This window comes from Haliotis asinina, chromosome 14 (genome assembly GCF_037392515.1).
Source record: "Haliotis asinina isolate JCU_RB_2024 chromosome 14, JCU_Hal_asi_v2, whole genome shotgun sequence".
Classification (NCBI taxonomy): Eukaryota; Metazoa; Mollusca; class Gastropoda; order Lepetellida; family Haliotidae; genus Haliotis; species Haliotis asinina.
Window position 1 is genome coordinate 26,691,733 of NC_090293.1, and position 14,637 is coordinate 26,706,369.

Sequence of the window (14,637 nt, forward strand, 5' to 3'; positions counted from 1 at the left end):
AACTACACCTCCGGCGAACGAGTATCCACCAGTCAGTATTGTGAGTCATGTTATATATGTGAATTTATTGATTCATTTCTTCTAAAAGTTTAACACCACTTAGAGCTCCTAATATGAATAGTCTCGACAACATATATTTCTGACCACTGACCACTCAAGAGCATGTGTATGATACGTTTTATATGTTTCTTGTTTTCGTGTTACCGTGTAACTGGCTGCCAACCATTTGTGATGTCCAAAATCTCAGTCCCATCATGAACGACCCAATGAAATTTACATAAATAGACTTTCAGTGTTTCACGTTTTGCGCATAGCATCACCTCCCAGCCGTAGTGAATTCCACGAATGCAGCCATATCGGCCATAGATCTAATACTAAAACGATTTGAGTACATATACAATGAAAATACACTGCAGTTTTAAATGTGTGATGCTCAAACATCTAGTGCCAGACTGAAATAACCGATTGCAAAACGTCAACAAAACGATCAGCTGATTCCACCGCCTCGCTTCGAACTGCCATTTCGCGATTCATACTTGCAGTGTAAGCAGTCATGCCTATCCCAGGTGTGTCACAGAATCATGGAATAAATATTCCAAGACATAACACTTGATATATCATCGTAGAGGGGAAAAGGGGTCCATGGACCGGCGCGAACGTTACCGGTGAAGGTGAAAGCTATACTGGTTAACTGTCTCTAAGTGTAATGGTAACACGTACGGCTCACGTCGCGCATACGTCATGCGCTGTCAGTTTAAGCTTGGACCGTTCGGATCAGCGCATCTAGCGGATTAGTGAAGGAAAGATAAATTCAAAAAGATCGCCCATTCGTTGTGGTGCTTGCCACATAACAATAACTGTTAGGCGTGAAAAATCCGTGACAGTGTTTAAGTATCTACGTCCCGGTTGAGCCACACCATTTTCAACCCATTTTTTATTAAAATTAGAATTCATAATTTTATCACATACAATATAGACGTGAAATTAAAGGGTTAATTGGATGACTCAGTGTCTGTACACTTGGTACATCGTCCTGTAAAGTAACAAACGTAATTACTTACTTGTGATCTGTTCGTTCACCCAACAGTAGCGGCGTCTACGAATTTGAAACGGCAATGTGGATGACGTAATTTTGTGACGTCACGACACGGGCTATTTAACTGAACCAATCAACAGATACTTCCGATCGGGATTTGTCGCGTGCTCAGATAGACTGGTACAATGAATATTCATATTTGTGCCAAAACGAGGCCAAAATATGGCACATGGCAAAACGAGGCACACACTCCGGAGCAATGATGACTTATCACAAAGACGTCTTTGCTAATCATAACGTGCTGGCTCGCCCCATGGAACTCTGGGTAGGAGAGTGAACTGGGCAAGGACACATTCGCATAATTTCGACAAAACTCATTCTCGTTTACTTTATCAACATATGAACAAAGCCAAAGACTCAACTTCCGCGTGGGAGTGGTGGTGTTTTTTCTTGAGCTGGGCAATCGACATTACAATTAATATGTAGATCTAGACAGCTCTCCATGAATGGATCTGGACCAAACAAAATTGTGTTATTCATGCGATAAAATTATTTGTTTGTTATTTTTTCTTTTTGAAATGTTTTGTCCTATCGAATCGGTTTTATAGATACAGGGTATATATTTCGGCATTTATTTTCAGCTGTACCCACTGGAGATGGCGATGTGCACATATTTTCGCCCATATAACTGCATACATGTTACAATAGGATGGGGAAAAACGAATCGCCACATCATCATTAAGAACATACATATTTCAATCAACAGGAGTGGGGCACACAGTGCTAGGCAAAACTGGATGATTTTTTCAAGTTCTTTCTTGACTGAATTGGAGGTGAATAATTATTTAACCTCAATGAACTTATGGAACTTTCCTTTAGGAATAGTTGAAACAACCGTCAAAATTGATTTATGGTAGATCTGGTGTAATTATTCTGTAACACAGTAACTGAAGTCTGTTTCAGACAGACAGACATCTTCATTCAGTATACTGGGCCATAGCCCACATTACAGAATAGAACACCAATATATAATTTGTTTCATGCTGGTGACAAGTGACTGTCATAAATTGTTGCCTTGGACAACTATCCAACCTCGACCACAGTGTCTAGTGGTAATACACGTTAAAAGTCAGACAATTTGTACAGTACAAAGACACACTATCTAGGCGTCTGTCAAGTATCATTTGGATCTAGGTTGTAGAATACTAACTGAAATTTATGCATTTCTAATTTTTAAAAAATTAGCAATACTTATCAAAACGTTTTCATCCCTACTTGACATAAGTCTTACAAAAGTTTACCTACACGGGTTACTGATATAAACATAGTGTAAAAATTCATTTCTTGCAGCTTTATAGCGTTGACAGATCATCAATAGGTGGTATTCATATATCATGACAATATGAACAAAGTCTATTTACAACAGGGTGTATTATTATGCCTTACTGTTTCGATTGCAAGTTTGAAATTATTACATCTGAATTGGCTTAAAACATGTTTGTAATGCCATGGAATGTCTATTGATAAATATCTTTCGACATACAGCATTGTCTAAAATTGACAGTATGTCTGACATTAATTTGCTCAAAAGTGAATCAAGTGAATCAAACAATCAACCAATCTCTGCCTAAAGAGTGAGATAAACGTTTTTACATTTCCTGTGTCTAAATGTATCCACAAAACACCAAAACCAAATTGAAATAAAATATTTCTGATATGCGATGCCCATGTAATTCTCTCTACATCATCAAGTGCCTTAAGCGTACTCTAGGCTTGATAAGGTATTCTGTTTTTATCCATCATAATCAAATTACACCAGTATTTGACTGGTTTTAACATGTGATTATACTGAAGAGAAACCCTGCCCCATTCACCCAAAAGCCATAACATTACATGTATATTGTTCAGTCTCAGTACTCTCTTGCATAACTGTGTTTGTACCTTTTCAATAATTTGTGAATACTGTACACCCCACAACTCTGCTCCATACGTAACTATAGGTAAAATCATTGTATCGAAAATTATAAATATCTCTATACAGGAAACGAATCCATATTTATACTCATAACCATAGAATGACATTAAAGCTTTATTTGCTTGAGATGCTATACAACTGTGTGCTCTAGTCCATGATAGTGGAGGAGTAAACACAACACCAAGCTTTCAAGGTACAGTCCTTATGTTTATTCCATTTGAGACCGATGAATTGCTCACTAACACAAAATCTAATAATTGCAACAAAACTAAATTTTGCATAGCCACATGAAATCGACAGACCAACTCTGATGATGTGTCTCATAATTTGGGACACCCGAATAAATAAAATTTGTTTAACAAACGATCATCATTTTCTTGTCACCTTTCGCTATTTTGTACGAGGGGGGGCTCTTGCTGGTAGAACAGCCAGGTGGGCAAGGTGCACGTGTGGAATTGACACATGTGATTTGCTCGACAAACTAGACATTGGTGATTGCAGTACCTGAAACAATGAGATTATCACACGAGGCTAAGTCAGTTATTTGCAAAGTATTTAACTTTTTTAAAAACGAAAGTGAAAGGGGTAGGCCTCAATATGCTTTGGCTACGTATCGTTTAGGGACTGCACGTGCTGTTGGGAAAACTATCTTCAAAAACTGTACCTGTGACAGGATGAAATATTTGTAAATATTCTGCGTTTTTATTCTTTAGTTTTAACTGAATTAGATATTCAGTTTAGCATATTTTTAAACACTATATACTTCACGCTCCAGTTTCTCTAACCCCTTTCTCTCAGCTTACAATTACACTGAGCACTGCCACACAATAGCCAGCCCAAGCGCGCCACTTAGCGTCCCTTTGTCATAAACTTTGTCAGCTTACTAGCTGTCCCCTGTTTAAAGTTTGTTGTCTATTAGCAGTTGAGTTTTAACATTTCTACTGGTCACAAAGCTGTCGGGATCACTTCCAGAGGTTAGTCTCTTTCAATACATTTTATGGTTGTACATATTCATGTCATGCGTACAGTGTATATATGCTTTGATAATTTGGCTGCTTTGTCATATTGTAGGTATTGAGTAGTTTGTGATAATTAGTTGTTTTGCAGATTGCAATAAACCATGAGTTTAATTATTTACAAATGGTAAATAATTCGGTAAGTGATATACATGTACGATGTGTAAATGCGTGATGAGTGAATGTGTACGTTATGTGTAAATGTACGAATGTATAATGTGTAAATGAACGAATGCATGTAAGAATGAAGCAGGGTTTTACCAATAAATATATTTTAAGTGTTTCCCATTGATCAACAATTCCTAAACGTACTTGTTTGCATTGTTGTTGCTGCCATTCGATTAGTCTGCACAGTGTGTATATATGTTTCATTTATTTGTGCAGATGTAGCTGTATTGCTCGTGCAGCTGTAGTGTCTTTCAGTCAACAGACCCAGGTCCACATACTTGGTGGGTTCAGTGTATTTAACGCATTATGTAATGATTACTTGATATATTCAATGTACGATATTAGTTTGTTTCTCCATGTGATGTGATGTGTACATAGATATTTGTGTTCTATGTATGAATTAAAGTATACTAGTATATGGAATCTGCTATCAATTAAGTATTGAGGCAATGTGTATGAAATGGCTCAGCAATGATGATATTCTGTAAATGGTTATATATATACACAGATTGTATTAATGACTGATATTATCTATCAGCATATACTTACGTTGTACTTAAAGGATGTTTTATTTGTTTCAGGGTTTTTTCTACATGAGTATAAATAAAGGCCATATTGCGAACACCACCGTGTCTGTTCATATATTGAGACAGTTTCGGTTTCAATGGAGCCCCCAGTGAGGAACATGGCCTACTAAGACACCATCATCTGCGTATTCATCCCTCGTTCACTACAAGTGTTATGACGTCACTCTCGGAGACCTAAGATGCTGTTAAAGGCGTGAGAGACATCTTTGTGTGTTATTCAGAAAGACACTTTATACTGTGCTTCATGTGAACTGCCAGTCGTCACATAACCAAAGAACGTGCCGGTGCTCAGTTCTTTGACTGTACAATCGTATTTCCTAACTTTGCTTTATGCATACTATTGATAGTAATGTAGCCTTAAGGTACACCACCCGGGTTTAACTATACTGTTTACCTTGTTGTAAACCTTGTCAATTGATATCACTACACGTTGTACGTACAAATACTGTAGATTCGGGCCCTAGTTGAACTTTCTTGGGTATAATATGCTGATAATTTTGCCGTGCCTCAGAGCATAAACTGGTTCATATACATTGTAGTGTCTTTCAGTGAGCGCTCACATTTATGGTATTTTGCTAGAAAGAAATTTACATATTCCTTTTCTGTGTGGTGCCCTGTGAGTGAATGAACAATGACTGAGAATATGATGTTGGTTTGCGTGTATGATTGATGTGAGATACAAAACTTCACATTGAAAACCTTGCAAAAATAAACAACTAAATATTTAACCAGATAAGTTTCATCATGTAGGGTTGGTGTTGTGATCCAAGGTCAGTAGTGGCATTATTATTGTCTTTTGCAAGTGAAATTATACCATATCGTTCATTTACTTGCATTACGTGTACCTTCTTGTGTCAGTAGGGATTTGCCTTGTTTGCTGGGTCTATTCTTAAGGCATTGCCATAGTGTTCCCTCCTTTCTGTTTCCATGCCCTGCGCGCGTAAATATACATTGCATATAGACTCAAGCACAACCGTCAACTCTGTTCTTTATATTTGGTCTCTTTGATTTGTGTGAAATATTAACAGCTTGTTAATGGTTTAGTTATTCGGCCATTATATTCCAGGTGTCTCGCCCATCTTTCGATGTCATTACCCCAGGTGTACGCTCTCATTTGTATCATGCGCTTGTTGTTCAGTACATCCTGAGTGTACACGTACATTTTCATATTTCCACCTGCTTTTATCGGCATATCCCGATTCCGGTTATTTACACAACATTAACGTTGTTTTCCCACATCACTTGTCTTCATTTTTTTTTCTTTCGCCATCATGAGTAAACCTCTACCCGAAGAGTTTGAGAAACTAATATCATCCTTTCAGGCTCTTGGTACCTGGCCTACTGTTGATAATGCAGAGGACTTGGTGAAGTGGATGCGAGCATACACTCAGACCAAGGTGAAGGTCGAGGATGGTGAATCCACCCTGCCTTCTAACTCTGGTACTCCGTCTAATTCAAATAGTTCAGGCGCTCAAGCACCTGTTACATTAGCTCAGGCGGCAAAAGTCCCATCTTTTTCTGGTGACAAGAAGGGCGAAACATCTTTTGATGTTTGGAAGTACCAAGTCGAGTGTTTGATTCAAAACAAGTCTTTTTCATCACAAACTGTTGCAAACATAGTCCAGCAATCCCTGCGTGGTAGGGCAGCCACGGTTGCCATGTGTCTTGGTCCTGAGGCTGACATCAAACAACTTATTTCCAAGCTAGATTCTACTTTTGGTAGCGTAGATACGGGTCAGTCACTTCTGGCTAATTTTTATAGCTCACGTCAAGAGACCACAGAGGAAGTTACGGCATGGGCATGCAGGTTAGAGCATTTACTCATTCAAGCAGAGACACAAGGCCCTCTTCCCCAGTCAACCAGGAATGAGATGCTCCGTACACAGTTGTGGTCAGGGTCCAAGCCAGAACTCAGAGATCAGACAGCTCACATCTATGATCAAGGAAGCACTTTTGATGACCTCCTCAGAGCACTGCGGAGAGCTGAAGTGGACTTGCAACAGAGAGGAGCTGGAGCTAAGAAGAAGATTTCAGTTCCTAGTATGGCCGCTGTAAACCCACAGGACACTGAAATGAAGGAGATCAAAGGGATGCTCAGACAGTTGTCTGGTGAAGTTGCGGAACTGAAGAAGCAACAGAGTCACCCATCGTATGTTTCCCCTGATCCTTGGATGAACCGAAACCCAGGACCCATAGGACCATCAGCACATCAGCAGCCTCAGTCTCAACAGTATTGGTCACCATCTCCAGGATTGCCACCACGGTACCAGGACTCCAGGAATCAACGACCATCTAAGGATTCCGTAACTGGAGAGCCAATTTGTTTCCGATGCAACCAGCCAGGACATCTACAGTATGGTTGCCGTGTAATACTTGACCACAGACGCACTTTAAACAGGAAGAAACCTATGGGACGGGGCAGGCCATAGGTTATAGGAAGACGCGCCCCATCACTAATCAGCAAGCTGCCAAGCTGGTGGGTCAACCAAATGAGGGGACAGTTTTCATTAATGGAGTTAAAGCCACAGCTCTTTTTGATACAGGCTCCACTGTGTCAACTGTCTCCCACAGCTTTTATACAAAACATCTATTGGATATTCCCATTAAACCTTTGGATGTATTCTTGCAGATTGATTGTGCAGATGGACAACGTCTCCCATATTATGGCCACATTGAAGTTGAATTGAGAGATACAGGAGCCATACCCCCACTTCCATGTATCCTACTAATTGTTCCAGACACATCCTATAACTCAACAGTCCCTGTGTTACTTGGTACTAACATCTTGTCCTCTTGCATGGACACATGCAAACAACAGTATGGAACTCGTTTTCTCCAACAGGCAGATATTCATACAGCCTGGTACATGGCTTTCCGGAACATGATGCTTCAGGAGAAGGAACTGGCAAGAAACGATTACTCACTCGGAAAGGTTAGAAGCGCTGAGACTGAACAACTGATAATACTACCCAACACTGAAAGAGTTATTTCAGGATATATAACCAAGCCTCTTGTTTATAAGGATACGTGCGCAATGATACATCCGACTATTGGATCCACGATACCATCTGATCTCGATATAGCACCAACTGTCATCAACTACCATTATGACGACAAGATTATGGTACAAGTACACGTTGCTAATGTAACAACAAGGACTGTGGCCATTCCACCCCGTGCAGTTTTGTGTGAACTCCAAGTCGTCAAGGTTGAAGATCTTCCCCATAGTGAAAGCCAAGGTGAAGGCCAAGATGTAATGAATCTCATGGACTTCAGGGAAGCAGCAGTGACACCCAAAGAGTTGGAAATTGGCAAGCAGGTTATCTCACAATATTTGGATGTATTTTCCAATGGTGAGACAGACTTAGGACATGTCCCGAATGTTAAGCACCGGATTGACCTTGAGGACGAGCGACCTTTCAAGGAGAGACACAGAAGAATTGCACCATCAATGTATCAAGAAGTCAAAGAACACCTACAACAATTGCTGGCATGTGGAGTTATCCGACATTCGTACTCTCCATGGTCATCTAATGTGGTTCTAGTCAGGAGAAAGAATGGAAAACTACGCCTATGTGTGGACTTCAGACAGTTGAACCGTCGGACCATCAAGGACTCATACTCTCTACCACGAATAGAGGAGATGTTCGATGCACTAGCAGGATCAAGATATTTCAGCACACTGGACATGAAATCGGGATATCATCAGGTAGAAATTGAGGAAACCCATAAGGAGAGAACAGCTTTTACTGTAGGTCCTTTGGGATTCTTTGAGTATAATCGCATGCCATTTGGTCTCTGCAACAGCCCTGCAACATATCAACGAGTCATGAATGAATGCTTTGAAGGACTACACCTTAGAATATGTCTTATCTATATGGACGATATTATCATCTTCTCCAGCTCATACGAAGAACACCTAGAACGGCTTGAACAAGTCCTCAAACGATCCAGAGAGACGGGAATGAAGCTAAGCGCTGACAAGTGTTCTTTCTTTAAGAAGAAGATTAAGTTTCTTGGCCACATTGTGTCTGAAGATGGAATTGAGGCAGATCCTGACAAGATACAGAGGATTAAGGACTGGCCTACACCCGTGAACCCTGATGAAGTGCGCAAGTTTCTTGGGTTTGCCGGTTACTACAGGAAATTTGTCAAAGATTTTGCTAAGATTTCCAAACCTTTATCTGCTTTGATACCAGCTACAAAGACCAAGGCACGAAGGAAAACCAGTCAAGCCCACAAACCAGACAAGCCATGGCAATGGGGACCACAACAGGATAGTGCTTTCAAGACACTCAAGACATGCCTGTTAACACCACCAGTCCTTGGATATGCAGATTATACTAAGCCCTTTGAGGTTCACACTGATGCCAGTAGCCATGGACTGGGGGCTGTCTTGTACCAAGAACAGAATGGATTGAAGAAAGTCATCGGTTATGCAAGCCGTGGGTTGAACAAGGCAGAGAGCAACTATTCAGCACACCGTTTAGAGTTTCTAGCTTTGAAATGGGCAGTGACGGAAAAGTTCAAGGATTATCTGTATGGTAACACCTTCCGTGTTTATACTGATAATAACCCTCTGACCTATGTGCTTACTTCTGCAAAGTTGGATGCTACAGGTCATCGCTGGCTGGCAGCCTTATCAGCATACAACTTTGATATCGTCTACAGACCAGGACTCAATAATGCAGATGCTGATGGTCTTTCCAGGCTACCAGGAATAGAAGCTGAAAGACAACAGATAACATCGGAATCAATACAGGCTGTGTGTAACGTTTCACAGGACCATCCTTTGGTGCACAGTCTTTGCTTTTTAGCAACGCCAGATCTATCAAGCCTAGAAGATCATCCCGGAAAGGACCTTGAAGTGATGACAGACAGAGACTGGAGAAAGGCCCAGGCTGCAGACGACGTTCTTAGGCCATGGATTAACTTGATAAGGATTAACAGAAAGCCAAAGCGACAAGATTATCCCCCTTGTCAAGCCAATACTGTTATCTACAGGAACTTTGACAGTCTAGTTCTCCAAAATGGAATCCTTTGCAGGAAAACTAACGTCAACGGCCAAGAACGACAACAGCGTGTTTTACCATCAGCCATGGTTGAAAATGTGCTCAGAGGACTTCATAATGATGTAGGACACCCTGGAAGAGAGAGAACCCGGTCGCTTGTCAGAGATCGTTTCTTCTGGCCAGGCATGGCCAAAGATGTAGAAGACTGGATCCGGAGATGTGACAGATGTTTAAGAAGGAAGTCTCCCACCAATGCACGTGCTCCTCTAGTCAACATCACCACCACCCAACCTTTAGAGCTTGTCTGTCTTGACTTTTTAACTTTGGAACCGTCAAAGGGAGGCCACCAGAATATTCTCGTTATCACAGACCACTTTACGAGATATGCACAAGCTATCCCAACTAGGAATCAAACTGCCAAAACTACAGCAGAAGCCTTGTTTAAGAACTACATAATGCATTATGGGATCCCAAAGCGTATCCATAGTGATCAAGGAGCAAACTTTGAGAGCCAACTTATGAAGGAATTGTGCAATCTCTTGGGAATGGAGAAAAGCCGAACTACATCTTATCATCCCATGGGTAACGGTATGGTTGAACGCTTCAACCGGACTCTGCTTAACATGTTGGGAACTCTCCAACCCGACAAGAAAGCAGACTGGAAGACCTATGTAGCTCCGCTTGTCCACGCCTATAACAGCATCCGGCATGAGTCAACAAATCAGTCTCCATTCTTCCTTATGTTTGGTCGTGAACCTCGTCTTCCTATAGACCTTGCGTTTGGGATAGAGACCAACAAGAGTCACCAGTCTCTTACAGCTTATTCAGAGTCTCTTAAGAAGAAGCTTCAGGAAGCATACACTCTGGCATCCAAGGCATCAAGGAGAGCCCAAGACAAGCAGAAGGCCAGCTATGACTTGAAGACGAGAGGAGCCACAGTCCAAACAGGTGATCGAGTTCTGGTAAAGACATTAGCCTTTGATGGTAAACACAAGTTGGCTGATCGATGGGAGGAAGATCCTTATGTTGTTCTCTTGCAGCCAAACCAGGATATCCCTGTGTTTGTTGTGCAAAGAGAATCTGGTGAGGGGAGGAAGAGGACGCTGCATAGAAACCACCTCCTGCCCATTGGATCAGTACCAGTGATCACGGAGAACAACAGCATACCAAGAGCCACGAAGCCAACTCCTAGACCAAGAAAGACACTGAACAAGACTGTAGAAGATGACAATCATGAGGATAAAGAGTCTGAGTATGATGCTCCATTCTTTTTTCCCACAGTTGCTGAGGATGTTACTATCATCAGTGAGGACACTGTGGAAGAGAGTGTGGCTACTTCAGAGACAACAGGTGACGATCTACAGTCTCTTGAAGTAGCAGGTGATGCTTCTGGTGGTGACGACCACGTATCTGATGACGAAAACAGCTCAGAAGTAGATCCTGCAAAGGAGCAACCATCACAGAACACGGAAGTGGAGCCAGAAGACTCAGTCAGAGATGATCTACCCCATCCTGCACCTCCCGATACTCATCCTCAACCGATACCTGCACCGAGAAGAACTGGCAGACTAACCAGGAAGCCTGCTTGGCAGACCTCGGGAGATTACGTAATGTGCCAGACTTCTGACCCGGATTGGCAACAGAAGAGTCGACGATTGGAACAGCTGGCAGCGACAGGCATTCTGGGGCACATCAGCACCAGTATCTCCAAGGCATTGCTTTCCCTTGTTGATGAAGAACCGGAATGACGAGGACGTCATTATTCAAGGGAGGGAAGTATGTGACAGGATGAAATATTTGTAAATATTCTGCGTTTTTATTCTTTAGTTTTAACTGAATTAGATATTCAGTTTAGCATATTTTTAAACACTATATACTTCACGCTCCAGTTTCTCTAACCCCTTTCTCTCAGCTTACAATTACACTGAGCACTGCCACACAATAGCCAGCCCAAGCGCGCCACTTAGCGTCCCTTTGTCATAAACTTTGTCAGCTTACTAGCTGTCCCCTGTTTAAAGTTTGTTGTCTATTAGCAGTTGAGTTTTAACATTTCTACTGGTCACAAAGCTGTCGGGATCACTTCCAGAGGTTAGTCTCTTTCAATACATTTTATGGTTGTACATATTCATGTCATGCGTACAGTGTATATATGCTTTGATAATTTGGCTGCTTTGTCATATTGTAGGTATTGAGTAGTTTGTGATAATTAGTTGTTTTGCAGATTGCAATAAACCATGAGTTTAATTATTTACAAATGGTAAATAATTCGGTAAGTGATATACATGTACGATGTGTAAATGCGTGATGAGTGAATGTGTACGTTATGTGTAAATGTACGAATGTATAATGTGTAAATGAACGAATGCATGTAAGAATGAAGCAGGGTTTTACCAATAAATATATTTTAAGTGTTTCCCATTGATCAACAATTCCTAAACGTACTTGTTTGCATTGTTGTTGCTGCCATTCGATTAGTCTGCACAGTGTGTATATATGTTTCATTTATTTGTGCAGATGTAGCTGTATTGCTCGTGCAGCTGTAGTGTCTTTCAGTCAACAGACCCAGGTCCACATACTTGGTGGGTTCAGTGTATTTAACGCATTATGTAATGATTACTTGATATATTCAATGTACGATATTAGTTTGTTTCTCCATGTGATGTGATGTGTACATAGATATTTGTGTTCTATGTATGAATTAAAGTATACTAGTATATGGAATCTGCTATCAATTAAGTATTGAGGCAATGTGTATGAAATGGCTCAGCAATGATGATATTCTGTAAATGGTTATATATATACACAGATTGTATTAATGACTGATATTATCTATCAGCATATACTTACGTTGTACTTAAAGGATGTTTTATTTGTTTCAGGGTTTTTTCTACATGAGTATAAATAAAGGCCATATTGCGAACACCACCGTGTCTGTTCATATATTGAGACAGTTTCGGTTTCATACCGATTCAACCTGCACGGACACAACTGAAGGGACCGTCTCAAAACCCACACGATGTGAGAAAGTCGATTCATTTCAACAACAGCTGGTTAGAAACGCCATTAAGTCTATATAAACAAAATACCTTTGTCTCTCTGGGTATTTTGATAAAGCATATGAAGACAAATCATTCTTTGGTCATTTCAACATATCAGTTATGGAGGTTGCTTCACAAATTTGGTTCCGTTACAAAACTGATATTGTTCGACTAAGAAACCAGTACTTACGCACAATGCAAAAGAAACGTACGGAGGGTTACGAGCCTGTATATTTGGACGAAACAAATGCTTCCCATACCACAGGGACATAATGGTTCGCTAGCTCCTATTCAGAGTTCTGTGCCAGAAAATTTCCACTTGGCAAGGGAGAGCGACTGATTGTGCTCCATGGTGGTTGCAGGAGTCGGGGATTCCTACCTGACCGCTCCCTAGTCTTCAAGGCAAAATCTAAAGACAACCGAGACTATCATACCGAAATGAACGGGATGGTTTTCTTAGAATGGGTACAAAATCAATTGGTAACAGCACTGCTCCCCAAAAGTCTGATTGTCATGGATAACGCTCCATATGATGGCGTTCAAGTACCTAATACAAAAGCCCCAACATCTAACAGTAAGAAGAGGGACATGATAGAATGGTTGCAAAACAAAGCAATATCGTATCCAGAAAAAGCAACCAAACCTGTTCTGCCTGACATTCAAACTTCGGGATGTACAGACGATTGTTCAACAGTCAATAGACACCATCACACAGGAAACATGGCGATAGTGCGTTGAGAAAGTTGAGAATGAAATAAAAAGACATTATTGGGAACAAAGTGGACTGGACCATGCCACCATCAAGCCAGTCGTCGTGAGGGTAGACTCTGACGACAGCGACACCGATTCGGACAACAGCGTCTTCTGAAAGTGGCAACACTGACTCCCATTGAACATCTCAAGTGGGCACCAGATAACGGCTTTTGAGATGACCGCATCTTCACAACACACGCTTGTTGGTTACCTGGCTCTTCTACCAGCAAGAGCCCCCCTCGTACAAAATAGCGAAAGGTGACAATTTATTATTTATTCGGATGTCCCAAATTATGAGACACATCATCAGAGTTGGTCTGTCGATTTCATGTGGCTGTGCAAACTTTGGTTTTGTTGCAATTATTAGATTTTGTGTCAGTGAGCAATTCATCGGTCTCAAATGGGTTGGCGCACTCTGTGGCCCCAGTCTTTTCAGCATCCCCAGTAGGCCCAATGCTGACTGCATTTGACTGGTAGATTTAGGTGGTAGTGTAGATAGGGTCCCCTTCGTGCATGCCCTGTACGATATTATCTATAGATGGCATAACATAGTGTTAACCCACCATTCCGTCCTTCAGCGGGTAGCTCGAGACAAAGCAAGTCCCAGATGGTCACTTTGAGAGTCAGTGTACATAGCGACTGCGCGGCCACCTGCTGGTGAAGTATTTCAATATTTCAGTTTAATATGTAGATTAAATTTTGTTTTTCACGTCCCGACATATTTGTTTTGCATGTAAATCTATGGGGATCGTCGAATCACCTAATGGTTAAAACGTTCGCCCATGACGCTCCAAACAACCCTAATTCGATTTCCCATATTGGAATGATGTGTAGAGCCTATACTTGTTGTTTCTCAACGTGATATAGCTGGAATATTGCTAAAAGCGGTGTAAAAAGTACACTCGTGCAGTCTTAGTATGTGTGGGAAGAATAAATGATGTAGAATACTATTTGCCTTATTATCTCTGGTTTTACGTGTCGATCTTCAGTTACCTTTGACCGTGTTCACATCTCAAATTTGAACACGGTCAATGTATACACACATTCTGCGA

General features: G+C 41.1%; 2 protein-coding genes across 5 annotated transcripts in view; one reads left to right on the forward strand and one right to left on the reverse strand.

Moving 5' to 3' along the window:
* LOC137261141 (protein YIPF3-like) overlaps positions 1-14,637 on the reverse strand; it is a 291,821-nt gene that overhangs the window by 70,806 nt on the left and 206,378 nt on the right. The gene's annotated exons all lie outside the window — the stretch shown is intronic.
* Positions 3,705-12,757, forward strand: LOC137261525 (uncharacterized). 4 transcript variants are annotated; one of them, XR_010954857.1, is made up of 5 exons: positions 3,705-3,985; positions 4,412-4,476; positions 4,777-4,975; positions 12,309-12,373; positions 12,674-12,757. XR_010954857.1 is itself a non-coding variant. In XM_067799285.1 (3 exons), exon 1 carries the CDS (start codon positions 10,535-10,537, stop codon positions 11,540-11,542), a length of 1,008 nt encoding a protein of 335 aa, XP_067655386.1. In that variant the 5' UTR covers positions 10,461-10,534; the 3' UTR covers positions 11,543-11,882; positions 12,309-12,373; positions 12,674-12,757. The 4 variants fall into 4 exon arrangements, 2 of the variants coding, with proteins under 2 accessions (XP_067655386.1, XP_067655385.1); XR_010954856.1 differs by having other exon boundaries at positions 3,705-4,476; XM_067799285.1 differs by lacking the exons at positions 3,705-3,985; positions 4,412-4,476; positions 4,777-4,975 and adding an exon at positions 10,461-11,882.